This window comes from Eptesicus fuscus, chromosome 5 (assembly GCF_027574615.1).
Source record: "Eptesicus fuscus isolate TK198812 chromosome 5, DD_ASM_mEF_20220401, whole genome shotgun sequence".
Classification (NCBI taxonomy): domain Eukaryota; kingdom Metazoa; phylum Chordata; class Mammalia; order Chiroptera; family Vespertilionidae; genus Eptesicus; species Eptesicus fuscus.
Window position 1 is genome coordinate 30,496,929 of NC_072477.1, and position 27,660 is coordinate 30,524,588.

The window sequence follows — 27,660 nt, forward strand, 5'->3', positions numbered from 1 at the left end:
AGAAACAATTATTTTCCCTTAGATTCTTGTTTAGCTGGTAAACTTGTCTACTTTGGAAGCAAATTTTACTATAAGAAGGATAAAGCAAAAGAAGTTACATCTTATTTCCATTCTCTTTTAACCTTCATTTGCTTGTGTTTCCTATTAAGAGTATTTTCTATATAAAGTAAAAAAAAAAAAAAAAGAGCATTTTCTGTATATTTTTGCATCAAGTTTCATGGGTGATTGAAGTTTTAATTTTATTTTTTAATATGAAAATTAATTAGAAAAGGATAGCTTCTCAGCAGGCCAGAAATAAGTGAACTGTATTATAAACCCGAGTCTCAGCTTGAGTCTCTCTTCCAGAATCAGCAACAAGCCGATTTGGTGCCTCAACATAACAGTTGGAAAAACATAGGCCTAAATTTGTCAAATAAAATGCAATAATATTACTACTTGTAAACGCCTTGTAAACTACTGAGAAAGTACTTTTTAAAAATGATAAAATAATATTCAAACATATTTACTAAGTTCACAGCACTCATTTATCTTCACAGAAGCAGAATAAGGGTATATTTTCAGCTCAGTGATTTTTATGAAATTTCACCCACAACATTTTGTTTAAAAAGTCAAAGGAAAAAAGTGAATAATTAAATGGCAATCTAGCTGTATTTCAACACTATCTCAACAAGCAAGGATTAAGAGTAGAATGCAATGCTTCCACTTTTATGAATTATATAATTCCATTTTTATGAAAATAAAAAACAGGTAAAATAGAAATATGGCCCTGCTCAGTCCTTAAAATGTTGGCCCACAGACCGAAGGGTCGCGGGTTCTATCCCAGTCAAGGGCATGTACCTCTGTTACAGGTTCCTACGCCCGAGTAGGGACGTATGTGGGAGGCAACCAATCAATGTGTCTCTCTCATGTTGATGTTTCTCTCCCTCCCCCTTCCCTTCCTCTCTCGAGAAATCAATGAAAAAAAATATCCTCAGGTAAAGACTACAAAAGAAAAAAAAAGAAATATGGTAAAATTAGACTATGGTGAGGGTTGCACAACTATGTCAAGAAACTAAAAATCACTGAATTATAAATTTTACATGGTTTAATTTTATGATATGTAAATTGTATCTCAATAAAACTGTTAAAAATTACAATAGACAAAAATTTGATAGTGCTAGAATTTTTAAAAAGCCTGCTAACTTAATATGTACTATATAGTGCCGATCTAAAGCTGTTTTAGGCAATTCATTACTGTTTAATAAATTGCCACTTTTAACTAAAAAAAAAAAGAACAGGTAAGAGCATTTGAGATCTTCCTGATATATGTCATTAGTCTGACTCAAATAAACTCTTTTATTTTTTCCACCACCATTTATCCCCTCTATGTCCTCTTCCACCCCCACCCACTCCCTCCACCCCCAAAATCACCACACTGCTGTCCATGTCCATGAGTTCTCTCTTTTTTTTCTTTTTTGCTCAATCCCTCTACCCGACCCTACCTCAGATCTGTCTTCCTGCTCTGTCTATGAGTCTGTCTCTATTTAGCTTGATAGTTCAGTTTGTTCATTCAATTCCATATATGAGTGGAAAAAAACAAAAAACTGGCAAAACTCATCTAATGTGAAAGAAATTGGAATACTGGTTGCCTGGGGTGTGGACTACAGACAGGAAAGAGACACAATGGAACATTCTGGGTAACAGAAATGTGTTACATTATGATTGGAGTATGGTTTACGTAGGTATATAGATTTGTCAAAACTCAAAACTGTACATTTAAGTTCTATATGCAAATTTTACCTCAATTTTAAAAATTAAACCATTAGTAGGGTATGACAAAAATGAGCTTGATTCATACTTATAAAGACATACCTGAGCTTTATCTGCAGTCCCAGGTGCATCCTTTGAATACTGAAGAAACTGCGCCACATAGGTCATGATTGACTTTTCATCAGGATCGACAACATCCACATCTGCAAGATATGCCACACTATCACTTAGCTATAGATGTCGTTTACCGTTATTAATACTCAAGAACAGTCTATGCCATCAACAGCCTTGAAATGAACCAAAGTAGTCAACCAGCCATGTCATCTCTGGCCACTCGCCCTTGCTCCGAGACAGCAGTGGCTAAGGACTTAGGTCTAGAGCCAAACAGAGCTCAGCTGACTCCTGGCAGTAGTACACGCACCGCCTCGATTACTACGATGCATGTTGTAGGGATGAGAGCGTAAGTAGTGAGGGAGGGTGGAAAGGAGAAAAGAAAGCCTTCTGCTTCCCAGAGACACAGTACAGAAACTCCACCAGGAGTGCAGAAACATAAAGCAACTGGAATCCTTTCCTGACACACTGGTCTCAGCATGTATTCAGTAAACTTTCCCAAAAGTACATGTTGTATGAAAGACGTGTTGAAAACATCCACAAGAGCCTGGCTGGTGCGGCTCACTGACTGAGCATTGACTCGTGAATCAGGAGCTCGCAATTCGATTCTCGGTCAGGGCACATGCCCGGGTTGCAGGCTCGATCCTCAATAGGGAATGTGAAGGATGCAGCTGATCAGTGATTCTCTCTAATCATTGATGCTTCTATCCCTTCCACTCTCTATAGTCAATAAAGACATATTTTTTTTAAAAGACATCCACAAGTTATTATTCATTCATTCATGGAATAAATATATTCACTGAGAGCCTTCTATGGGCCAAGTTTTGTGCTTCATTGACAAAGTCCATGATGAAATAAATTTAGAAAATGCTGAATTAAACAAAGTTTATTAAAATATTATAAATTCCTTAACTGTAGAACTTTTGCAGACATATAATAAATTAGGTAGATCACAAAATGACAAAAAAGGGATTACAATATGTCAAACAAAATATACACATAATTTTGGGATGTTCCCAAAACAACCAATGAAAATTATTGAAAAGAAAATCTTCTGTTTATTAATTCAGGTAAATTTAATTCAAAAAATATTTATAGAAATCCAACAAATGCAAGTCACAAAGAGGGACTACTGTTCAGCTTAGGGGCCTTATGTTTCATCCCTTTAATCATCCATCAAGCAGATGATAGACAGTTGAGTAGATCTAGACGCCTTAAGAAATCTTCCCCTCAAGGAGCTTATGTTTGGGAGTACTACACACTATGCATGGACCCAACAAGTGCTCTAAGCCAGCTAAAGGAGAAAGTAAATCTGATTTACACACAAATAATAAAATTCAAGGCAGTAGGCACAAAAGATATCAATAACACTGGGGGTGGGGTTTCATAAAAGGAAGAATCCCTAAGAGTTGAGTTATTCTATCTTTTAATGAAAAAAAAATGTAAATATAATAAAGAGATACATAAAATAATGATCCTGGCTTAACTAGGATTTTTTTAAAACTTCTCATTGGATGAAGCTATGCATAATTATTAAACACTTTAACAAAATTATGTCAAAAGATAATTCCCTTATCCAAATATGACTATGGTATTTGGTTTGCATAAATAATCATGATGTATTTCACATTTTTGATCTATTATTTAAGATACTTAAAATGAATTATGGGCAATCATTCATAGAGTGGAAATTTGCTTTTACTATATAATCTATTCCATTGGTTGCCTAGTTATTTTAACAACTAAGTATTTTATACTAATAATATAGATTTGGAGAATCAAAGTACATGACTTTGGGTATTGAACACACAATACAATATACAGATGATGTATTATAGAATTGTATACCTGAAACCAATATAATTTTATTAACCAACTGGAGGCCTGGTGCACGGTGGGGTCCCTCGGCCTGGCCTGTGGATTGCGAGAGGGTACAGGCCAGGCCGAAGGACCCCACCAATGCACAATCAGGGCCGGGGAGGGGCCATGGAAGGACTCCAGGGAGTGTCCAGCCCGTCTCGCCCAGTCCCAATCGGCCAGACCCCAGCATCAAACTAACCTACCAGTTGGAGCATCTGCCCCCTGGTGGTCAGTGTGCATCATAGCGACTGGTCAGACACTTAGCATATTAGGCTTTTATTATATAGGATGTCACCCCAGGAAATTCAATAAAAATTTTTAAATATGCAAGAAGCATTAAAAAATACAGTAATAAGAAATAGGGAATAGAACAAAGTATGGAAAAATTTAAGGATAATTAAAAGCCAAAAAGGAAAGAGAAAAGACAAAGAAAGGGGAAAAAAGGAAGCAAAGAAAGGAAATGAGAAGAAAAGTTAACATAAAAAGAATTAATAACAAGCAACATGGGACCAGACTAATGACAAACCTGATAAAAAAAAAAAAAAAGAATGGAATCATTGTCACCTAATTCAACTCCTGAAAACAAATGCAGTCCAAACACGCCAAGTGCCCATAACAATGAGCACATATGGCACCCTGATCTTGGTTTCTAATACCATTCTCCAGTAAAAGGAACCAGGGCTCATTAGAGAAATGGCCCCAGGACTTTGCCAAAAAGTGAGGACATGCCCCAGAACAAACAAGCAAATGCCACACTGATGGAGATTTGTCAAAGGAATACAGCAGCCCATTGAAAGAGCTCCCACTGGCCAAAACTTTGAGCTTTATTAAAAAATTTTTTTATTAATTTGAGCAATAAAGTGGTATTGAATACAACCCAAAAATATCCATGAGTCCATATTGACATAAATAAAGGGTTGTATAAGTAAACAAATGGAGAACAGACACACCTCCTGTGCAGGAGAATTCCAAATAACTCAAGTAGGTAACCTGCCCTCAAGGAAGGTGAACATAACTGTCCTAAGTGTGAGCTGCACATGGAGACTTCCCTATAAAGAGCACATTACAGAAAGAGAGGAAGCAAAGCATAACTGAGGTTAACTAATTGGTAGAAATTCTTAATTTCATGGAATTTAACAAAGAGTTTAAGATAATGCTGTTCTGTTTGCTTATATATGGGTATTAGCATTTTCAAATCAACGTCACACTGGACATGGTTTTAAAAAGAAAGAAGCGTCTTTACCTTCTGGTTCCAACAATTGGGGGATTTTTAATTCTCGTTCTGCAATTCTGAAGGCCTCTCTCAGATTGTCTTTGTTGGATCTCTGCTTCACACTCTTCATGTCAATGAGGTCTGGTCGCAAGGCATGAATGACGGCCAAAAAAGCCATCCCATTTCTCCAGCTTGACTTAAAATCCGTCACACTGACAGACTCGGACCTATCACAAAAGGACAAAAGACATGACATATACTATTGAAAAGAATATGTCAAAGCACCCCTCTCTCTTCAACAGTAATTAAAACAAATCTGAGTGACTCAAATAAATCATAAATCATCCTGGGAAAATATTTTATTTTAATCTTGTGGTCAAATTAACGTAAAATGCCGGGTTTGATGAGGCTCGCGATACTCCAGAACATTGGTTCTCGAAGTGTGGCCCCTGGACCACCAGCTGCAAGTGCTAGAAATGCTAATTCTCAGGCCCCGCCCCAGACCTTCGGAATCAGCTCTGGGGTGGGCCTGAAATGTGTGTCTCTCAAAGCCTTCACGCGACAATGATACTCACTCAGTTTAATGTTCCTCATTCAACAATCTGCTGGCTCGAGACTGACTTAGAATCTCTGCATACAATTAAGTTCCTTTCACTAGGGGGAAATTGTGTCTCTCATTGGAACTAAATGAAATTCTGTGCCAGACCAATAATGGCCAGCAGCTCATCGGATACAGAGATCTTGTCACTCCTCGGCTTCAAACTCCTCATCGCAAGTGAAGGGCTGAGCAACATGTGGTGTATACATGCAATGGGATATTATTCAGCCCTAAAAAAGGAAGGACATTCTGACGCATGCTACAGCATCAACGAACTTTGAAGGTGTTATGCTGAGTGAAATAAGCCAGTCAGAAAAGGACAAATACTCTGTGAGTCTATTCATTTAAGGCAGCTAGAATAGTGAAATTCATGGATTAGGAAAGTAGACCACTGGTTGCCGGGGGTTGTGGGGAGGGAGAAACGGGGAAGTTGTTAATAGATCACAGAGCTTTAGTTTAGCAAGATGAAAGAAGTTTGGAGCTGGATAGTGGTCTTGGTTGCACAACAATATGGATGTACTTAATGCCATTAAACTACGTACTTAAAATGGTAAATTCTACATCATGCATACTTTATCACAATAACAATTTGGGGGGGTGGAGAAACAACTTTGTAGCTTGTTAGTGTATTTAAAATAACATTTCTCGCCGAAACCGGTTTGGCTCAGTGGATAGAGCGTCGGCCTGCGGACTCAAGGGTCCCAGGTTCGATTCCGGTCAAGGGCATGTACCTTGGTTGCGGGCATATCCCCAGTAGGGGGTGTGCAAGAGGCAGCTGATCGATGTTTCTCTCTCATCGATGTTTCTAACTCTCTATCCCTCTCTCTTCCTCTCTGTAAAAAATCAATAAAATAAAATAACATTTCTCACTCTGGCCCACAAAGACAAGATTTTGCCCCTGCTTAATTCTCCCCCCTTTGTATCTCCCCTCCCTTGCAATATTGCAGTCACACTGGCCTCATCCTGCTTTTCTATAGTCACGTTCTTCTTCTTTTTTAGAGGGAGGGGGGATGACATCTGATAAATATTTATTTAACAAATTTTTTTCTCAATTACAGTTTACATTCAATATTATGTTGTATTACTTTCGTGTGCACAGAATAGTGCTTAGACCATCAGATACTTTACGAAGTGTTCCCCTCTATGTTTCCAGAACCCACCTGGCACCATACACAGTTATTACCGTGTTACTGACTATATTTCCTATGCTGTACTTTACATCCCCATGCTCATGCTCTTTTTAGTCCTTCTGCTAGGCAGCCTTCTCCTGCAAGCCCAGCTCAAAGGTCTCTTCCTCAGAAAAGCTCTATACCCATCTAAGATACACGTGACCCTCTTCCCACCCCTGACACTCCCCGTCATCCTAAGTCCTTCCCAACCTTATCGCCAACTGTAATTATATTTATTCACCTGCTCCCCCCACTAGGGTACAAGCCCCTTGAGAGCAAGAGCTTGTCTTTCTTGTTTGTCATGGTAGAGTCACCACAAACAGTAGCTGGTATAGAATGATACTTAATGTATATATTTCAAATCACTCAATCAGTCACTAATGTGTATCTGACAAGGAAACCGTTATTCAGTATTTGACAAGAGATGAAGATATTATAAAAGAGTATAGTTGCCTACAAAGTATAGGGAAAATTCCAGAACCACTATAGTTTCCTTTAATATCCTATAAAAAAAAAAACACAAGGAAGTTCAATGGACTAATTTAAGGTACAAATCAAATCGTAAAAGCTACTCAAGAAACAGTCTGCTTCAGATGGCCTGGGCTTTCCTTAAGAAACAAAGCCTAAATTATGAACATGAAACTACATAGTAGTCAGTGAATTTTGTCTTATTTAACAAATGCCTATGTGGTCCCCACTGTGTCCAGGAATTGTTCCAAATGCTTTAAAAAAAAGAATTATTGTAACACACTTAATAACCCTGTGAAGTGAGTTAGTATTGCCCACATTTTGTGAGTGAGGAAACTCAAACACAAAGTGTCTTAGGCCACCAGTCAGAAGTGCTGGGAGCCATGACTCAAACCCAGGTATTCGGCTTCAGAGTGTGCGCTCAGAGACTGAACTGAATTGACAGCTAAAGAGACAGGGGCTGGGGCTGAGGGCAGGGCCGGGCCACCTTCGGAGAGCTGAGGGGCCGGAACCAGCTCCGTGCTGCCTGGCAGGCACTGTGCTTACTAAGGCGCCAGGCTATGGGGTCAGCGCTGCACTGAGGAGCAGAAACCAATGCCACAAAGAACATGTTGCTGCCAGGTCTTAGAGAGGGCAGGGGTCAGGCTCCAAGGTGACCTGTAGGACCGGGGCTCATCTAGAAGTCTCAAATGGGGGCCCGAGTGATCTTCAGAAGTAGGAAGATACATGTTTCTTACAGCACAGTCATACATGCGAGTCCTACAGAATTGCAGAACACTGAAATAAACGTTAGCTAATAATACCACTAGGGATGGCCAAAAGTAGGATAAACTCCTGATGAATTACTTAAGAATTAATTACTACATCTTAATAAGTTTAGCATGAATTCTATAGCTGAAAAATAAGGGAGAACATGGGGAAAGATAAACTGTGGTAAAATTCATGAACTTTGAAAGGGTTTAAAGCTTATTTATCCATAAATGAAATAAAGCTGAGTATGATGCAATAATGCTTTCCCCACATACTATATTTTGTATTTAAAATTTTTAGAAAACGGAAATAAATTGGTCTCTAGGAGGTTCAAGAAAAAGTTTGATTAATATTCATAACCCATAAGATATGCATGCTTGGGTCCCTCACAGAACAGAGGTAAAGCTGAAGGCAGAAATTAACATCTTCGTCTTTCATTAGGAAGGAGTTACTCAGAAGCTCGCATTCTCTGAAAGGGCTTATTAGCAACACATTGATGCCTCTCTTTATGCAGACAATGCTATGATGTGACAAGGAACACCTTTGAACTCCCCAGCTCTTCTCCTGGTGAGTTCTGCATCCTAATTCTTCATTTCTCTCAAACTTCATCCCAGCAGCTGGTTAAAATGAAAAAGCAAATGTCTCCCAAGAGCAAAAAACAATTTTCTTTGTTTGCAAAAAAAAAAAAACAAAATTATTATGAGCACTAACTTCCCTTCATCATCCCTACTTTTTAAAAACATACACACTCTTGTCTCTTTGTTTCCTAACTGAGCTCTGAGTTTCTAAACAATGGGGTCTGTGGTCTTTTAATGTAGTCATACACAGTTCTAGGAGATGATTTTATAAATTTGTTACTTATTTACTTACTAGAGGCCCGGTGCACAAAATTTGTGCATTTGGTGGGGGGGGGGGGGGGGGGGGTGTCCCTCAGCCCAGCCTGCACCCTCTCCAATCTGGGATCCCTCTCACAATCCAGGACTGCTGGCTCCCAACTGCTTGCCTGCCTGCCTGCCTGATTGCCCCTAACCAATTCTGCCTGCCAGCCTGATCACCCCTAATCACTCCCCTGACAGCCTGATCGACGCCTAACTGCTCCCCTGCCAGCCTGATTGCCCCTAACTTCCCTCCCCTACAGGCCTGGTCGCCCCCAACTGCCCTCCCCTGCTGGCCCGGTCACCCCTAACTGCCCTCCCTTGCCAGCCTGGTCTCCCCTAACTGCCCTCCCCTGCAGGCCTGGTTGCCCCCAACTGCCCTCCCCTGCAGGCCTGGTCCCCCCTAACTGCCCTCCCTGCAGACCTGGTCCCTCCCAACTGCCCTCCCTTGCTGGCTTGATCGCCCACAACTGCCCTCCCCTGAAGGCCTGGTCCCCACCAACTGCCCTCCCCTGCTGGCCATCTTGTGGTGGCCATCTTGTGTCCAAATGGGGGCAGCCACCTTGTGTGTTGGAGTGATGGTCAATTTGCATATTACCTCTTTATTATATAGGATTTGTTCATTCATCCAATCAGCGCACATTTATGGAGCATTACCATGAACTCACATTATGCTAAGTTCTAAGGAAGCACAATCAATTAAGACATATCTTGACTTTTAAAGTGCTCCTACTGTGGCAAAACTTTTTGAGTCTAAGTCCACCTTCCCAATGCACAGGGGAATTGTGCCCAAAGACAAAGATATTGAAAGAGCACTTTAATTGCACAAAGAGGCCACCTACGCATGTGGATGGGAGTGAGGTAAGTTACCCAGACGATACCACCTTCTGGTCTTCAAAACCAGGGGTGGCTGAGCTCCCGGACTTCCACATTTGGAAGAGACACTATGAGAGGAAGGGGGTGGTGTTATGAGAGGGAAGCGTTCCGGTGGTGTTACACCCAGTTGGCCTGAATTTCAAACCTAGAGGTCAGCAACTCTGTGTTGGTGGGTACAGCTGTCCTGTCTGTCTCCTCTGGTCGTAGCAAACTACTTACGTGGCACACTGCTCCTGAGCCCACAAGAGAAGAGCTTTCTTTGCAGACATCTGCCACCGTTTTTGGGCTTTGGAGCATTTCTTCGCAGGAGGACTTGAGGTAGGAGATGACTCAGCCACACTCACATCGTCCAGGGAAGGTTGACTGGGATTGCAAGAAAGAGTCTGGGCAAGTTCCTCAATCTAAGGAAGACATCATAATAGTTAACATACACAGGAGCATAAGCTAGCAGCACCGAGGCAAAACTTTCAGCCACGCCCAGCTGGTGTGGCTTAGTGGTTGAGCGTAGACCTAGGAACCAGGAGGTCACGATTCAATTCCCAGTCAGGGCACATGCCTGGGTTGTGGGCTCGATCCCCAGTTTCTGTCTCTCATCATTAATGTTTCTGTCTCTCTCTCCCTCTCCCTTCCTCTCTGAAATCAATAAAATATATATATATATTTTTTAAAACACCAGTCACCAAAAAAAAAAGAAAAAATGTTGATAAATTTAAACTACATTGAAATTATGAATGTCTGTTCATTGAAAGATTAAAAAGGCAAGCCACAGAGTCAGAGATTTGCAGCTTATATATACCCAACAAGGATTTGTATCCAGGATATATTTTAACACTCTATAAATCATTACACACAACAGCATAGCTAAAATAAAAATTTAATCCCAAGTGATAGGATTATGGCGACAGTATAAATGAGAACAAGTTTGAAAAACTATTTGGCAGCACCTACTAAAGCTGAAGATCACATGCCCTAGGGCCCAGGGCTCCATTCCTGGAATAGTATATGCAACAGAAATGAGGGCTTGTACCACTAAAGGGCATCTGCAAGAATGTCCCTAGCAGCTTTATTCATAACAGCTAAAAACTGGCAACAAAAGATATGTCCATCAACAGTACATGCTTCAAAAGCATGAATCTCACAGCCAGGATGTTAAGTGAAATAAGTCACACACAAAAGAGGATCTAGTGTATGCAAGAGAAATCAGTTACACTTCCCTTTATATGAAGTTAAAGCTTTAGTTTTGCAAACCTTATTGCCCAGCAATTCCACTTCTAGGAATTTGGCCCATGGAAATAATTAAGATTGTATGCAAAAGTTTTATCATAAGGGTAGTCTTTTTGGAATTGCTTACAACCACACACAAAAATAGGAGCATTCTGACCGCCCATTAATGAAATACAGTGCTTTAAAATAGAATACCGTGCTTCCATTAAGAAATATATAAGTTCAGAAGGATGTTAATTAGAACAGGTTGAAAAATATGAAGAGTATGATCCTATTTTTTAAAGATTTGTTGGGTGTCCCAAAAAATGTATACACACACTTTAAGTAATTATAAAGGCAGTGTTTATTAAAATACACTTCATTTTCAAAATTGAGCTATCAGCTGTTAAAGTATATATACATTTTTGGCATACCCTGTACATATATGAATATATATATTAATTATTGCTGCATATATCATGAAGACTGTACAATAAATTACTTAGAGAGGTTAGCTATGAGTAGTGGAATTAAAGATACTTTATTTTCTTTTTATTATCTATACTGACATTTTAAATTATATTTCCAATACAGTGGAAAGTATGAAAAATAATATAATTGTCTATGAATTATCAAATTTTAACATTTTATCACATTTGTCTCACATTTTTTTAAGAAATACAACACAGCTATACTTTAAGCCTTTTGACTTTCCCTCTCCAATTTCATTTCCAAGAGGGAGAAAACCACAATCCTAAATTTACTTTTCATCATCCTCATGCATATTATTCTATAACTACAAATGTAGGTATCCAGAAATGCTAGCCTCATTTTACATGTTTTAAATGTTATACAAGTCATGTTATTTTATACAATAAGCATTTGTTGCCCACAACAAAAATTTTAAGTTATTTTTAAAGTAATCATGGAACTTTCTAGATAGCTGCAGAAAACCTGCACTAATTCAGAGCCCCAAACCTGGAAGAGTAAGTGTCATAAAGCCAGGACTCTCACTGTCTTATTCACTGTTATTTTCTTGGTGTCTCAGCACAAAAACTAGCACAATAGTTGGTGCTCAAAAATACTAGTATTTGTAGAATGAAATAAATCGATGAGTTAGTCTTGCGACAGAACTGGATGTTGCAGGATTATTAGTCTGGACAAGGGTCTTCAACAAGAGGGAGATTTTACAAAGTTTAGTGGGTTCGTTTTCAAGCATTTACAGCAGGAGCTTTCTACTCTCTTTCCCACCAAAGGAAATAAAGAATAATGAGCAATAATTGACCATGACAGGTTCTATTCAGACCGGTGCTGATCTCATCGATAACGCAGCTTTCAATTTTCCATTGAGAAAGAACATAAATGGCAAAAGGGCTGCTATCTGTTTCCCACCTGGCAAGGTTTCCAGGGTGTCCTAGTTCTGGAGGAAGCTCAGGACTGAATCTGGCATCAAACGACACTCATTGCATTACACTGATTTCATGCCGTGGCGATTAGAACAGGAATAATTTTCGTATCGTCGAACTACTTACATGAAAGTGCAGTATTATTATCCAAATCAGGCCAAGAATAATGGATGGGTTTCCCTCTATAATATCAGCAACGTGAATATTGATTAGCTTAATCTGGAAAAGAGAAAAGGCAGATGAAAAGGAGAAAATATCCCACAGTATTTAACCTCTCCCAATGAGTCTCCAAGTGAAATTCATACTCACCGATCGGCTTTTTAGGAATGTCAGGGCATGTTCTATATTGAGTCTACACTGGAATGTATTAGATCCTTTATCTCGAGGCTAATGAAATTCAAGCAAAATATATTACTCAGAAATGTTTTATTTTAAAAGTCAACCAAAGTTCCTTAATGTCACTTTAAGAGCTTACCAACTGCTGTCCTGAGAGTACTTCTAAGAGGTCCAGGAGGACATGCCCCCTTTGAATGTCTGTGAATAGGTCTGATATAACTGAGGGAGGAGTGTGCTGCAAAAGGTCACAAGAAAAATCATCTCACACATTGGTCCAAAAACACAGTACCTGTAAGAATCTCAGAACTACGCATCGTGTCTTTGCAAACGCTAGGGATCGGTAGTGATATTCTTCTTAATCAACAGAATGACAGGGAACACACAGAGTTCCCTATCAAAACATGGTAAGAAAAGCAGGGAACTCGAGTTCATCTCGTGGCAAATTTCCAGTCACAAACACGCTTTCAGCTTTCACTGAGCGCTTAACACCTGCGTGTAGAGGTGGCATTCAAGACATTTAGAGTCGGCCAACGGTGACCCACTTACTTGGGAAGCAGATTACCTTTCCAGAGTAACCTGTTTATGAATTTACCCTTTTTAGAATTAGGGGCATTGTGTGGGGACGGGCAGCCTGTGAGAAGAGACTCCTTCGTTTCTGTTTGTAGGCTATTCCAGGCACTTGGCATCTCTGAGAGACAGAACAGCCCAGTGATTAAGATCAAGGCCTCTGGGCCCACTCTGCCTGGAATCCGTATCCCAGCACCATCACTTTAAGCTCTGGGACCTTAGTTCTCTGTACCGTCGTTTCCTTGCTCTGCAAACTGGAATAACACTACCTCCTGGGGATGTTGTGAAAATCACTGAAATGTGATGAGTAGTCAGTACAGATAGTCCCCAACTTACGATGGTTCGAGTTCGATTTTCGACTTTACAGTGCTGCAGAAGTGAGGCACATTCAGAGGAAACCATATGTCAGATTTAGAATTTTGATCTTTCCCCAACTAGCCATATGCGGTATGAAACTCTCTCATGATGCTGGACAGCGGCAGAGAGCCACAGCTCCCAGTCAGCTGTGCGATCAGGAAGGTAAACAACTGACACTCCACAGTGCATCCCTTGTGTTAGATGATTCTGCTCAACTGAAGGTGAATGTAAGCATTCTCAGCACATTTAAAGTGGGCTAGGCGCCCTGGCCAGTGTGGCTCAGTTGCTTGGAGCATCATCCCGTACACTGAAAGGCGGTGGGTTCAATTCCCGGTCAAGGCACATACCCAGGTTGCGGGTTTGATCGCTGGCCAGGTCGTGTAAGGGAGATAATCAGTATTTCTCTCTCACATCAATGTTCCTTTCTCTCCCCCTCCTCCCCCGCCCGACTTCCTCTCTCTAAAATCAATATCTTCATATGAGAAATAAATAAATAGATAGATAATAAAGTGGGCTAGGCAGGCTATGATGTTTGGTAGGTTAGGTGTGTATTAATTTTTGACACAATATTTTCAAATGATAATGGGTTTGCTGGGACGGAACCCCATAAGTCAAGGAGCATCAGTACATTTGAATAACGTAGGACAGTATCTAACACATAGCACTCAATTTACATGAATCATAATTATTTTCATTTCATTTGATAACAGATTGGTTGTTGCTTTAAATATTTTTATAGCACCTTCTCCCATGTCCTTAACGAAAGTGGCCCCTTTTTGTGTGTTAGGAAAGAATGACACATGTGTGAAAACAAGACCAAGGTGACATTCAACACCGCCTTTCGGCCTTTTGCATGTCACCAAGGCCATTTTTGGGACCCAAACTGACGGAGCAGGAGAAGTAACTTACAGAAACGTGGAGCTGCATTTGCTCTTTTTTCCCTCACCTTTGCCAACTGCGAGTTTATCCAGCAGGTGAAGGTTCTCTTCTGAGTGTCTTCCTGCTCAGCTAGTTCAAAAGGACAACAGCAGTTATCAAACAAGAAGCCCAGAAACCATTTGAACAGATCAGAGCTTCATTTTCCCTTACAACTCTCCATCTAACACTAACACGGTTAGAATAGACTGCGATAGTTGGTAGGACACTAATTTGAGTTCTGATTTTTTTTTTTTAACCGGATGAGACTTCAGGTTGAGGATAGAAGAGACCCCGAGTAAATGGAATTGTAGGGTGTCTGCAATTGTTTAGTAAGCATAGTGACTGATTAGATATTAAAACTGTACTTCGCCTCATCGGATCTCTTTTTTTCTTTCTAAACCCATTTCATTGTTTCTGTATTACCAGTTTAGATTAGTTATAGCCCAGTGACTTATACATTGTAGGCTGCTCAATAATGGTTAGCTGGACTGAAGTCAGTTCTGACAAGCCAACTGGATCGTTTAGGCTTTTCAGAGTTATTTTCTGTTCTATATAAATTTCACTTAACAAAAGAATTACAAATACCACAATTTTGTCCTATAATTCAAAATGTTAGCGCTAGCCGGTTTGACTCAGTGTATAGAGTGTCAGCCTGTGGACTGAAGGGTCCCGGGTTCAATTCCACTCAAGGGCACATGCCCAGGTTGTGGGCTTGATCCCCAGTGGGGAATGTGCAGGAGGCAGCTGATCAATGATTCTCTCTCATCACTGATGTTTCGATCTTTCTCCCCCTCTCCCTTCCTCTCTGAAATCAATAAAGACATATTTTTAAAAAATAATAAAATAAATTTTTTTCCAATGGAAACCTTAAGTTATTCCTGCCCTAATTTGATTAAAATCTAAGTAGAAACAAGGGGGGGGGGAAAAAAACACTAAGAGGCGGTCAGATCCCATCCCCACCGGATACTTTCCAAGTTAGCAAAGGAAACTGCACTAAAGAAACCTTCAGGAAAGGACTTAGAAAGGAAACCTGGGGCTTTTCACTAACTCATTGTCCAAACTTCACACCTCGTCATCTTGGAAATAAGAACCCTTCAAATTCAACAAGGGCCCTTTGCTAATGGCAAACAAAGATGTCCCAGGTACAATTAAACACCTTTGTAGCAGCTCAATTAAATGGCCCTGAATGTGCCACTTCATTTACCCCTTGACGCACTTCTCTCATTTTCATACTAGCTTATCCCTGAAAAGCAGTATTAATCCAGCAGGAACCACAGCCAAATAGCTCACCCTATGGCAGGATAAGTAACCTTTTGTTCTTTTTCAAAGTCTGATCCATTGGGGGGAAAAATAGTTGAGAGCCACATACTTTAAAGCATCTTAATTTAAGTGAGAGAGGGTTTTTTTCAACGGTTGGATTTTTTAATTTCCAGGGTTACTTTCTAATAAAATAATAAAACGCTTCTCAAATGGCGTGCAAAGTATAGAACCTTTTAGTCAGCAGTTTTAGGGGAAGGAAAAGGCAGGCAGGCAGGCAGGCAGGCAGGCAGGCAGGAAGGAAGGAAGGAAGGAAGGAAGGAAGGAAGGAAGGAAGGAAGGAAGGAAGGAAATCTATTATAATGATGAGTTTCTTAAAATGCCAAGAAATAGAGAATATATCCTCATTTTTAAGACAAATGTAAAATACATATAATATAGGGAAATATACTCAGTAAATTTTACTTGGGCCCATATAAGTATCCTTCATAATCATTCTTAGAAAATATCTGACTGAATTTGAGAAATGAGGCATGGAAGGCAAAGATTTTCCCTATGTGCTATTACCATAAAAATAGTTAATCCCTGACTCTGTTCTATTCAATCTGCCTTTTGTGAGCTGGCAAACTCCTATTGTTAGCTGGAAGGGAACTTAAATGAAAACACTGAGTTAAGTGTCATTAAAGAGTATGAATTTTAAGTTCATTAGAAAGCTCATTATAAAACTACCATGGCTACTGGGTCTCAGAAAGGTCCAGTTTCACAGAAGCGCATCTGAAATGTTGACGCCAGTCGTCCTTCCTGGCAGTAAGAGTTCACAAGCAGTTACCCAGGCATGAGAATCACTAGTTGACGTTGTCACTTAAACACGGAACACTGTGTTATTATGATGCGGCTTCTCCAAGAATGTTCTCTACTTCATAGGATCCCTGAAGAAGCTTTACAACCTCCTTCTATCCAGGAATTTCTCTTCTTCCCTTTCTATTTTTGGGTTATTGATAAGGGGTTTACTGCACTTGGCCCAGATTTATTATGCCTTTGACCTTTCACTCTCATTAAAGTCTGTGATCACTTCCTAATTCTTATTGAATAAGTTATTAATTCTTAGCCTAACATTCTAGGTCATTCGTAATCTGACTCCAACCTACTTTTTTCTGACTCCTCTCCCATGACTTCTCTGCTCCTATCCATATCATATTTCTCTAGCCGAACTAGAATACCTCCTGAGGCAGCATAGGGACCTGGGCCCAGGGCCCCAAGGACACCGGATAAACATAGCAACACTGGACCGCAAAAATGTCACCACCCCTCTGCTCAAAACGCAGAGGTAGCTGAGTTCATCTCCCTCCTAACTGCCTTCTTAAACTACTGACCTTCCCAGGGTGAGGTCTGCCATCTTCTCTCCCGCCCCCCCCCCCCCCCCCCCCCCGGCCCTCCCAGCCAGGCATGAACATAGTCACCAGGCCACGCAGCTGGGAAGGGAATATCAACTTAAGAAACATTCTAACCTGTGAAGAATTTTTGTCAGTTTATTTGAGCCACCTGTCGACAACTGCTGGGAAGCAAAATCTCAGCAGACTGAGATAATGCTCCGGGGAATGGCAGTTTTGCACCTTACTTTTAACATTACAATCCAAAGAGGAGATGTAAGTGGGATTTATGGAATCCATTGGTGATAGATTAGGGAGGCAGGAGAAAGTGGAAACCTCTGGGGTTGGATAAAAAAGTAAAATGATAGACATACATACTTCTTTTATATAAGTCAATATCTATACTAATAAAAGGGTAATATGCTAGTTAGACCGGCCACGGTGGTAGGGCCGAGGCAGAGGCAGTTAGGGGAAATCAGACAGGCAGGCAGAGCAGTTAGGGGCAATCAGGCAAGCAGTCAGGTGAGCAGTTAGGAGCCAGCAGTCACGGATTGTAAGAGGGATGTCCCACTGCTGGTTTAGGCCCGATCCCAGGGAATCGGACATCCCCCGAGGGGTCCCGGATTGGAGAGGGTGCAGTCTGGGCTGAGGGACATCCCCTTCCCCCCGTGCACGAATTTCGTACACCAGGCCTCTATAACACTTAAGGGTTTGTGGTCTCTGTAGAGTGGTGCCTATGCTTTGAGGGGTTCAGTAAAAAGAATATTACTTTGACATTCCAAAGATATGTTAACGTAGATGTAAAAAGGCAACAGACAGGCCCAGTTAAGATAAAGATTGATCTTTGTCAGGGAAGATACCGGCCTAGGACATGACTATCCACCATAAACTGCTTTTAGTTAAAAAGTGTTAATTTCGGACTATCCTTTGTGGTTATTTTAGGTCTCTGAGTTTGTAAGGCCAGCACGCAGGTCTCCCTGAGCTTGTCAGGTTGAGTATGTGGTCCCTTTTCATCCTCAGGAAGTCACCCAGACCCTAAAGTGGAAAATTTTGCAAGCCTACCTTTTAATAAACTGGCCTTTTCACGCAAGCCTGCTTTGTCTCCACCTTATAAAAGCAGTCAAGCAGAGCCTGCCCATGCCAGTTCAGGACCTTCAGTTCCTCTGTGCTGCCTCCCTGGTGCTCCAGCATGAGCTTAATAAAATCTGTCTGGAAATGTCTCTGGGGTTTCTTCTTGATTTCTATTTTGGGGAATCCAAGAACCCTACCATCAGTAACACTACAATGCCCCAAGCAAGCTTCCCCTTTTTCTGCATTGCCGTGTTACGAAGCCTCTGGAATGGCCAATCCTCCCGTTTACCTCTGCAGCACAGTGCACTTGGTGGGCAGTCAATCAACATTTGTTAAAATAAGACATATCCTGTTCAAATGTCCCCTTCCAAGTGAAGTAGAAATAATCTCTTCTGGCTCTGGCTTCCCACAATACTTTGCTGGATTTTTATTTATTACTAGAGGCCCACGGGTGAGGTCCCTTGACCTGGCTGGCGATCGGGCCGATTGGGGCCAATCAGGGCCGGACAGCCAGGGGAAGGGACCACAGGAGGTTGGCTGGCCGCGGGAGGTTGGCTGTGGGAGAGCCCTGACCACCAGAGGGCAGCTCCTGCATTGAGCATCTGCCCTATGGTGGTCAGTGCATCATCATAGAGACCAGTCCTAATGGTCTCTTAGGCTTTTATATATATAGACTAGTGGCCCGGTACACGAAATTTGTGCACATTAAAAGGGAATTAATTAGAGGAAATATTTTAATATTGCTATTTGCCCTTTCTCTATAATAGAAGCATCAGAGATGAAAGTAAAATGTATATGAAAATATTCCTCCTGTCAGAGTCTGGGGCACGCCACGGGACCCAGAGTCAAGTCCCCATCCACCTGCGTGCACCTCGAAACTGTGCAAGACCCAGACCCAGCTGGCCCCACCCCCATTGGGCGAGATCCAGACCTGGCTGGCCCCACCCCCGTCAAGCCCTGCCAGGCGGGGGGCACAGCCTCAGGTCCCCCAGCCTGGCGTTGGGGCGGGGGCATGGCCTGAGGTCCCCCAGCCCAGCACCGGGGCACGGGGCGTGGCCCCAGGTCCCCCAGCCCAGGGCAGGGGGGCGTGGCCTGAGGTCCCCCGTCAAGCCCCACTGGGCTGGGGGTGCAGCCTCAGGTCCCACGGCCCAGTACCAGGGCGTGGGGCACGGCCTCAGGTCCCCCGTCAAGCCCCGCCAGGCAGGGGGGCACAGCCTGAGGTCCCCCATCAATCCCTACCGGGCGGGGGGCATGGCCTGAGGTCCCCCGCCCCAGCCTGGCACCACGCAGCCTCAGGTCCCTGCTGATCGCTCATTACGGCTCATTATGGGAACTCCGCCTCCACTGTGGGTGCAGCCATCTTGTGTTATGGGAACCCTGCCTCTGCCGTGGGTGCAGCCATCTTGTGATGGCATGATGGAGTGAGGGTCAATTTGCATATTACCTCTTTATTATATAGGATTATTATTAGAAAGTAATACATAATGCTCATAAAACATTCTTTCAAACAGTAAGAGAAATTAAAAGTTAATCTTAACCTTCCCCATGCCTCTCTTTTTTCCCACAGAGACATTAATTGTTTCCTGTGCATCCTTCTAGATTAAACATGTTAAGAATGAAAAACTCTAGCCAGTAAAAAGAACAAAGTAGATATATATGCACTGATGTGGATATATTAAGTGGAAAAGGGCAAGTTGTAAAAATAGTATGTTTACTGTTATTCTGTGTTTTTATTAAACGGTAGCTATGTGTACAGCCCAACAGTAGGTTTCTATCTTATGGTAATTACCACTTGCCGCTCATATACTGTAGTCACATACCTGCATGTGGTTTCTCTCCTACTCAGTGTATGAACGTTAACATTTATGTTTTGGCGTTTTTGCTTCCGCTTAGCACAATGCCAAGCAGAGAAGAGATATGAAATAAATATGTGCTGATTCAAAGACTTAGTAAATATTAAAAGTGTGGAGGATCAAACTGACTTGTTATTGTATAGTGGAGAAGAATGTATTGCCAACAGTTACTCGGCCCATGCTTTACCCTAATCCTTGTTTAAACAACTCCTGGGCAATTTCTTTAACTAATAAAATTTCTTGAATAAAAGAGTACATACTAATGAGACCCTGTTGCCATTCCCTAAAACACTACTGCCAACCCATTGTTAGCCGGGACAGACAATGGTAAGGATAACTAAATTCAGAGGATAATGCTACACGTTTTAGGTATGTGCTCCAACAGCCATCCCAAAGAAGCTGAAGAAGAAAGGGAACTAAAAGTAGAAAGGCCAACTCTTTTATTGTTTCTCATGGAGATGATGATAAACAGAAATAAATGAAAAAACAAAATAAGGGAATAAAATCATGCAGGCGCGCGCGCGCGTGTACACACACACACACACACACACACAGGCCTAAAATATTTGAAGAATAAACAGGAAAAGGCCTGTTATCTAACTACAGGAGACTATTAACTAACTGAGAAAGCAGGGGGACAATTTACGATACAATTTTTTTGCAACCAACCCTGAGCAAACAAGCAAGAAAGAAAGAAAGAAAAATAAATACTGTAATACCAAGACTAAGATCCAGTTTACTGAACCAGAAAAGTGATTTTAGAAGGTAAGTCCTAGCTAACATAATTTGAAAAACACAGTATGCAACCTCTAAATCCTTTTATTTTACATATTTCCCCCAGAGAATCCATATTGCCAAACTCAGCATTCCAGGGCTAAAATCACTTCCCTAACCACTCCCTAAACCATGGTTCCATCTCAAGGATTCGATACCACCATCATTTATCATCCCCAAGTACAGCCTAGCACCAAATCCTGCCAAACTTGCCTCCACAACGCTCTGATACGCACTTCCTTCTCTACACCTCTCTGCTCCCCCAGCCCTCCTGCCCAACCCACCATCTGCTCTGTCCTGGGCCACTTCCATGGCCAACTAGGTCTACTCTACCCGCTTCAATCAGTGTTCTACTTCAGCCAATAAATATGAACATAGTATTCTTCCCACCCCTTCATGGTTCTCTCTGCTCTGGATCAAGAGCAAAATCCCTAACAACCTTTAGGTCTTGCATGGTCCACACAAGAGCATCTCACCTCTCTCCCTGGAGCCCTCGACTCTGGTCACTCTATCTTCTCTCAAGGCCTTTACAAGCTATGTTCCCTCTGCCACAGCCATTTGTACCACCCTTCCCACCCTCCCTTCACCTAGTTAACTTCTCCTTTTGCTTAGGTCTCAGTTCATGTTGCATCCTGAAGCAAACCTAAGTCAATGTGTCTTTGTTATTTGATTTCACAGAATCATGGATTTCCGCCCCGTATTTTGGACTTGCCTCAACTTGTAATCACTGGCAAGGTTAACAGCACTGGGTCTAGAGCTAGACTATCTGGGTTTGATCCTGTATCAACCACTTACTAGCTACGTGCCTCAGTCTTATCTGTAAAATGGGGATAATAACTTCACAGAGCTCTCAGAAGAATTAACTACTTATACTGACGTGGATCAGAGGTCAACAAACTAACCCAAAGGCTATTCTGGTCTATTGCCTACTTTTGTAAATAAAAGTTTTGTTGAAACACGGAGACATTTGTTTATATGCTGTCTGTAGCTACTTTCATGCTAAATTAGCAAAGTTGAGTATTTGTGACAGAGACCATATAGACCTCAAAAACTAGAATATTTATTACCTGGCCATTCACAGAAAAAGTTTGAAATCCCAGGCATGAACTAAGATTAGTCTACACAAATAAATACCAGCTACAACATGGATGAACTTCAAAAATATTATGCTACATGAAAGAAGCCAGACACAAAATACCACATATTATATGATTCCATTTGTATGAAATGTCCAGAGTTGGCAAATCTAGAGAGACAGAAAGTAGACCAGTGTTTGCCAAGCACTGGGAAGGTGGGAGGTTTAAGAATGACTGCTAAAGTGCATGGGCTTGCCCTAACCGGTTTGGCTCAGTGGAAAGAGCGTCGGCCTGCGGAATGAAGGGTCCCAGGTTTGATTCCGGTCAAGGGCATGTACCTTGGTTGTGGGCACATCCCCAGTAGGGGGTGTACAGGAGGCAGCTGATCAATGTTTCTCTCTCATCGATGTTTCTAACTCTCTATCTCTCTCCCTTCCTCTCTGTAAAAAAATCAATAAAATATATTTAAAATAAATAAAAAAATAAAAAATAAAGTGCATTGGCTTTCTTTAGGGGGTGATAAAAATGTCCCACAATTTAATGTGATGGTTTCACAACTCTGTGAATATACTAAAAACTACTGAATTCTACACTTTAAATGGATGAGTTGTATGGTTTGTAAATTACATCTCGAATTATATCAAAAAAGCTCTTACCCCCCCCAAAAAAAAAATATTAACTAATATCTGTGAGATTCTTTGCTTAATCTGTCTCCTCATTAGCCAAGGGGCTCCATGAGAACAAGAGCCAAGTCTGATTTTGTTCCTCATATTGCCTGCAGCACCTACCACCGTGCATTTCATGTTGTACAAATTCAGACAATATTTGTTGAATGCATGGTTAAATGGCTGGGAGTGCTTGATTTGTTAGGAAAATATATAACACACACCAAATGATTTCCACTTTGGGCCGTAGCCTGGGACTCCCGCCTCTTCGTGTTGCCACATGAGTGCACCACACCCTCGTGCGAACACCTGAGATTTTCACACTGAGGCTTTTGTTTCCAACCTCACTGGCCGACATAGCTCCTGGCTCTCTGAGTAAGCAAATCTTGTATTTCTAGCACATGGAAATGAGCTCACAACACAGATAAAATGCCTAGAATATAGGGTGCTATGTGTCTCTCCTCTTTCTCACCCTCTTCTGACTCATCAGAGTTGCTCAATAAATAGCTGTGGAATGCATAAACTAAAACAACTACATTGCTTTTAACACATAATTATTACTTCTTCATACCTTTTCTCTACCACATAGAACTATGAGTGCTTGTCTTTCGAAAATCAAGACGTATAAGTCTGAGCACCTTCCACTGGGGCAGCAGTCCAAGCATCTCCGACTTCTGAATGCAAAGCTACCGGACGCACTGAAGAGACCTGGGCTGTGATTACAAATCTAGGACTCTTACTCTGCACGCCAGCAAAGTACTCAGGGGCATTAAATGCAGTGTTCTGAGTTCCAACTCCCAGAGATTCTGATTCGGGGGTTCACAAAGTTTAGTTTGAGAAATGCCTCTTTAAAGTTATTGGGCTGATGTATGTGTGTGACTTCTTCTTGAGACAACATAAGGGAACAGGAAGGGCCTGACAAAAATAGTGATGAAATAATGAACTCAAATATTAATATAATGTAACTCAATATACATCTATTACATGTGGCTATCCTAACACACACTTGGAGGGGCTCAGAAGCTTACTGAAACAAGACTAGTCCAGGAATAAATGGGAACTCAAGGGTGAAAAAAAAATAATGATTCTATTTCAGTAAAGCCTTTCAATGAAGTAGTCAGGTGAGCATTTTCAGAAAGTTGTAGCTCCCTGAAGATGAATGAGTTTTGTTGACTCTTTCAATAAACATTTATTGAAAGCCTACTATGTCCCAACCACTGTACTCCAGATCTCACATCTGGCAGAGGAGAAATTCAAATCTAGATGTGCCTAATATCAAAATCTATGTTGTTCATATTTCAACTAAAAAAACAGCTGAGCTGCTTTGGCTCAGTGGATAGAGCACCAGCCTGCAGACTGAAGGGTCCTGGGTTCGATTCCGGTCAAGGCGGTGTGCAGGCTCAATCAATCCCCAGTAGGGGGCGTGCAGTAGGCAGCTAATCAATGATTCTCATCATTGATGTTTCTATTTCTCCCTCCCTCTCCCTTCCTCTCTGAAATATTAAAAACAACAACAACAGCTGAAATGTCAGATCCATGGCCCCTCCAGCGGCCACCCTATTTCTCTCCTCCCCTTCAAACCCAAATTTCTTGAAACAATTGTCTATACTGGCTGTCCTTACTTTCTTACCTACCACTCACTTCTCAACCCACTAAAAGCTTGACTTCCACCCCAGCCGCTCTACTTAGTAATCACCCAGGTCACTTATAACACTCCCATCATAAACCCCATGGGTACTTCTCAGGACTCACTGAATATCTTAAACCTTCTAAGACTGTTCACCCCGCTTTCCTTCTTCGGATTCCATAACACCGCACTCCCCTGGTCTTCTTCCTATTTGTCTGCACACCCCTCCTCAGGCTCTGTTATGACCTGTTTTTGTTTTTTTCCTATAATGTTCTACCAAGGCTCTTCTTCTCTTTTTTCAGGTATTTTCATCTACTCCAAGGGAATAAATTACCATTTATATTTTAATGACTTCCAAATCTTTACCTTCAGCCCAGGTGATAGTTTCTCCTGGGCTTCATGTCCATATATCCCATTATCTTCAGGGTATCTCCACTTAGTTATTCCACAGACACTTCAAATTCAACATTCCCAGAACTGAGTCATCATCGCTAGCCAGCTCTTTCCCAACCAAAGTTGTTCTCTTGCATTTGCATTTATTTTCAGTGAATGGTTCCATCATCCACGCATTTGCTCAAGAACAAACCTGAGTGAGTCACCCTGGATGCTTCCCTCTCCTTCACGATGCCAAGCCCAGTCAATCAAAAAGCCCTGATAACTACCTCAATAAAGCTGAAAATAAACTAAAACAACAACTTTTTAAAGTCCTGAGAATTGTACCTTTTAGATATCTCTCAATACCCATTTCTCTCCATTTCCGCTGGCACCATTATCTCTCAGACGAACCACTGTAACAGACTGTAGTCTTTCTGTCTTCACACTCACTCCCAGAAGGCCACACCCCACACAGCAGCCTGCGGGACTTCTAAAACCAGTTCTGAATATGGCTCTATTCAGAATCCTTCAATTGCTTCTCCTTGGCCTTAGGAAAAATCTCAAACCCCTATATGCAGGTGTGGGCAAAAGTAGGTTTACAGGTATAATACAAATAAATAATACAATACTTAATAAATAATAATACAAGAATAAACCGATTCGCCTATCACTGGTATAAACCTATTTTTGCCTACTCCTGTATTTGCATGACCCTTCACAGCCTCATCTCTTAACATTCCTCAAACTCTAATCCTCAGTCCCACTGGCCATCCATTTCCTTGAATATACCATGTTCAACTTGTTCAGTTTCATCTGAACTATACTATTACCACTACCTAGAGCACTCTTCCAGCCTCATCCTGCTCATCTGCTAACGTACTTTAGGTCTTAGCTTAGAAATCACTAACCTCCAAGTCTGGGTTAGGTACCCCTACTCTGACTTTCTATAGTGCCATGTCTCCTCTCTCCTGAAGCACACATTGTATGATATTGTATTAGTCTGTATATTTCTTAAAAGCATTGATTGAGCCAGTGTCTCCACTTCCTCACCTCCCATTCTCACGTCAACCCATCCACTTAGGCCACTATCTCTACTACGGGGGTCTGGCTAACCTTATCAGGGCCACCAACTAACTCTATGAGCCCAATCCATTGATCATTTCTCTCTATTCAACACAGCTGACCATACCACCTTTTTCAAACACTTTCATCAAGAGGTTCCCATGCCATCCTACTCATCTGGTTTTCCTTCTTTGTCCCTGGCTACTCCTCAATGTCCTCTGCTTGCTCCCCATTTTATGCTTGACCTCTACACACAGAAAGACCCCAAAAGTGCACACTCTATAGGTGATCTCAACCAGACCATGGCCTTAAATGTAAACATACCAGCCATACGCTGATGAATCCCCAATCTATACCTCTTCCTAGAACTCTGGATCCTGACATCTAACTGTATACCTGATATCTCCATTTGGATTAACAAATAAGCATTTCACATCAATCATGGCAATATAAACTCCTGATTTCCCCCAAACTTTTTCATCTACCAGTCTTCTTTGCTCAACTACTCAGTTACTCAAGGCAAAATTTAGAAATTATTCTTGATTTGTGAGCATCCCCAGTGTTCACAAATATCTTTTTTTTTTTTTTTTAATACGTAGTTCTTATCCCATTGCTACCATACTGGTCCAAATCACCATATCAAACCTAGACTATAATAAATGCATTCTACCTGGCTTTCTGACTTCACTCTTGCTCCCAGATAATTCCCTCACCACCCAGCAACCAGAGTGATCTTTTGGAAAACATAAATCAAATCATGTTACTCCTCTGATTAATATCTGCCAGTGGTTCCCATCCACACACCTTAGCTTCGAGCTAACGAATCCCTGCCTGATCCAGCCCTGCCTTGCCTTGCCCAGCTCATGCCCCGCCTTGCCCACCACAATCCAGCCACCAGGCTTCCTTTGTTTCATGAATTCACCAAGTTTGTTTCTACCTTTGAGCTCTGCCTTGAGCTATTACCTCAGACTGGAATGCTCTTCTCTTGGTCTTTGCAAGGCAGCTCCTTTGTGTTACTCAAAGGCTCCTTAAATGTTGCTCCTCTGAGAGGCCATCTCTGACCACCCAATCTACAGACACCCAGAAACTACCACATAAATCCATTTTTAATCCTTTATATAGCTTACCATGTGCTGAAATTTCTTTTTGCTAAGTTATTCTTTGTCTCTTTAACCTAAATGCAAGCACCATCCTATATAATAAAAGGCTAACATGCAAATCAACCGAATGGCAGAACAACCGGTCGCTATGATGCACACCAACCACCAGAGGACAGATGCTCAACACAGGAGCTGCCCCCTGGTGGTCAGTGCGCTCCCACAGGGGGAGCACCACTCAGCTAGAAGCTGGGCTCAAGGAACTTGGACATCACCCAAGGGCTCCTGAACTGTGAGAGGGCACAGGCCCGACTGAGGCCCCCACCCCCAACCCCACCCCAAGTGCACGAATTTCGTGCACCGGGCCTCTAGTAGATATATAAGAAGCTTACTGGAGTTGCTAGCCTCAGTATTCTCTTAATCCAAAATAATGCTTGATACAGGGTAGGGCCTCAGAAACACATGCTGCCTGAATGAGTCCATGACCTGTACTCATACAAACCAAACTCTGTGACGAAGCAGTATGAGTTAGAAATACTTTGTTTTGAAGATATCAGACCCCTTGGGAGTTGTGCCAAGAACGTTCAGACAGAGACACACGGCAGAACTGGTTCCCACTTAACTGAAGACAAAGCCAACAGTGTCAATGTTCTGGAAAGATCCTAAACGTTTCTTGTACTTGAGAAGGGCTTTCTGTTCCGTGTTTGAGCCAGGTACCCTTCCTCTTGCAACCTTGCGCTGCGGCTGTCATTGGTGGTCCCCTCCGCAGTAAGGACTGAGAAGACCCAGACGTGACCAGGGAGTGCAGCTCCACCCTAGAGGACAAGTGTGTGTGGCTCCTCTTCTGCCGTTTGCTGCCTGTGCTTAGTCAACATGCATCCCTGCACAGACCATCACTGACAGGAGAGATCATCACCCAGAATCCCACGTCTCTCCAACAATGATACACACATGTAGAACTTGGAACATTTCATCTC

The 27,660-nt window shown here is 41.8% G+C and overlaps 1 protein-coding gene across 1 annotated transcript in view; it reads right to left on the minus strand.

Moving 5' to 3' along the window:
* The window catches only part of SYNE2 (spectrin repeat containing nuclear envelope protein 2), a 307,542-nt gene that overhangs the window by 220,788 nt on the left and 59,094 nt on the right, over window positions 1-27,660 (minus strand). The window contains exons 3-9 of the mRNA XM_054715998.1: window positions 14,485-14,546; window positions 12,754-12,849; window positions 12,588-12,665; window positions 12,405-12,497; window positions 9,889-10,070; window positions 4,964-5,160; window positions 1,852-1,952 (exon numbers count right to left, since the gene is read on the minus strand). Coding sequence (XP_054571973.1) covers window positions 1,852-1,952; window positions 4,964-5,160; window positions 9,889-10,070; window positions 12,405-12,497; window positions 12,588-12,665; window positions 12,754-12,849; window positions 14,485-14,546 — 809 coding nt within the window. The remainder of the gene's footprint in view (window positions 1-1,851; window positions 1,953-4,963; window positions 5,161-9,888; window positions 10,071-12,404; window positions 12,498-12,587; window positions 12,666-12,753; window positions 12,850-14,484; window positions 14,547-27,660) is intronic.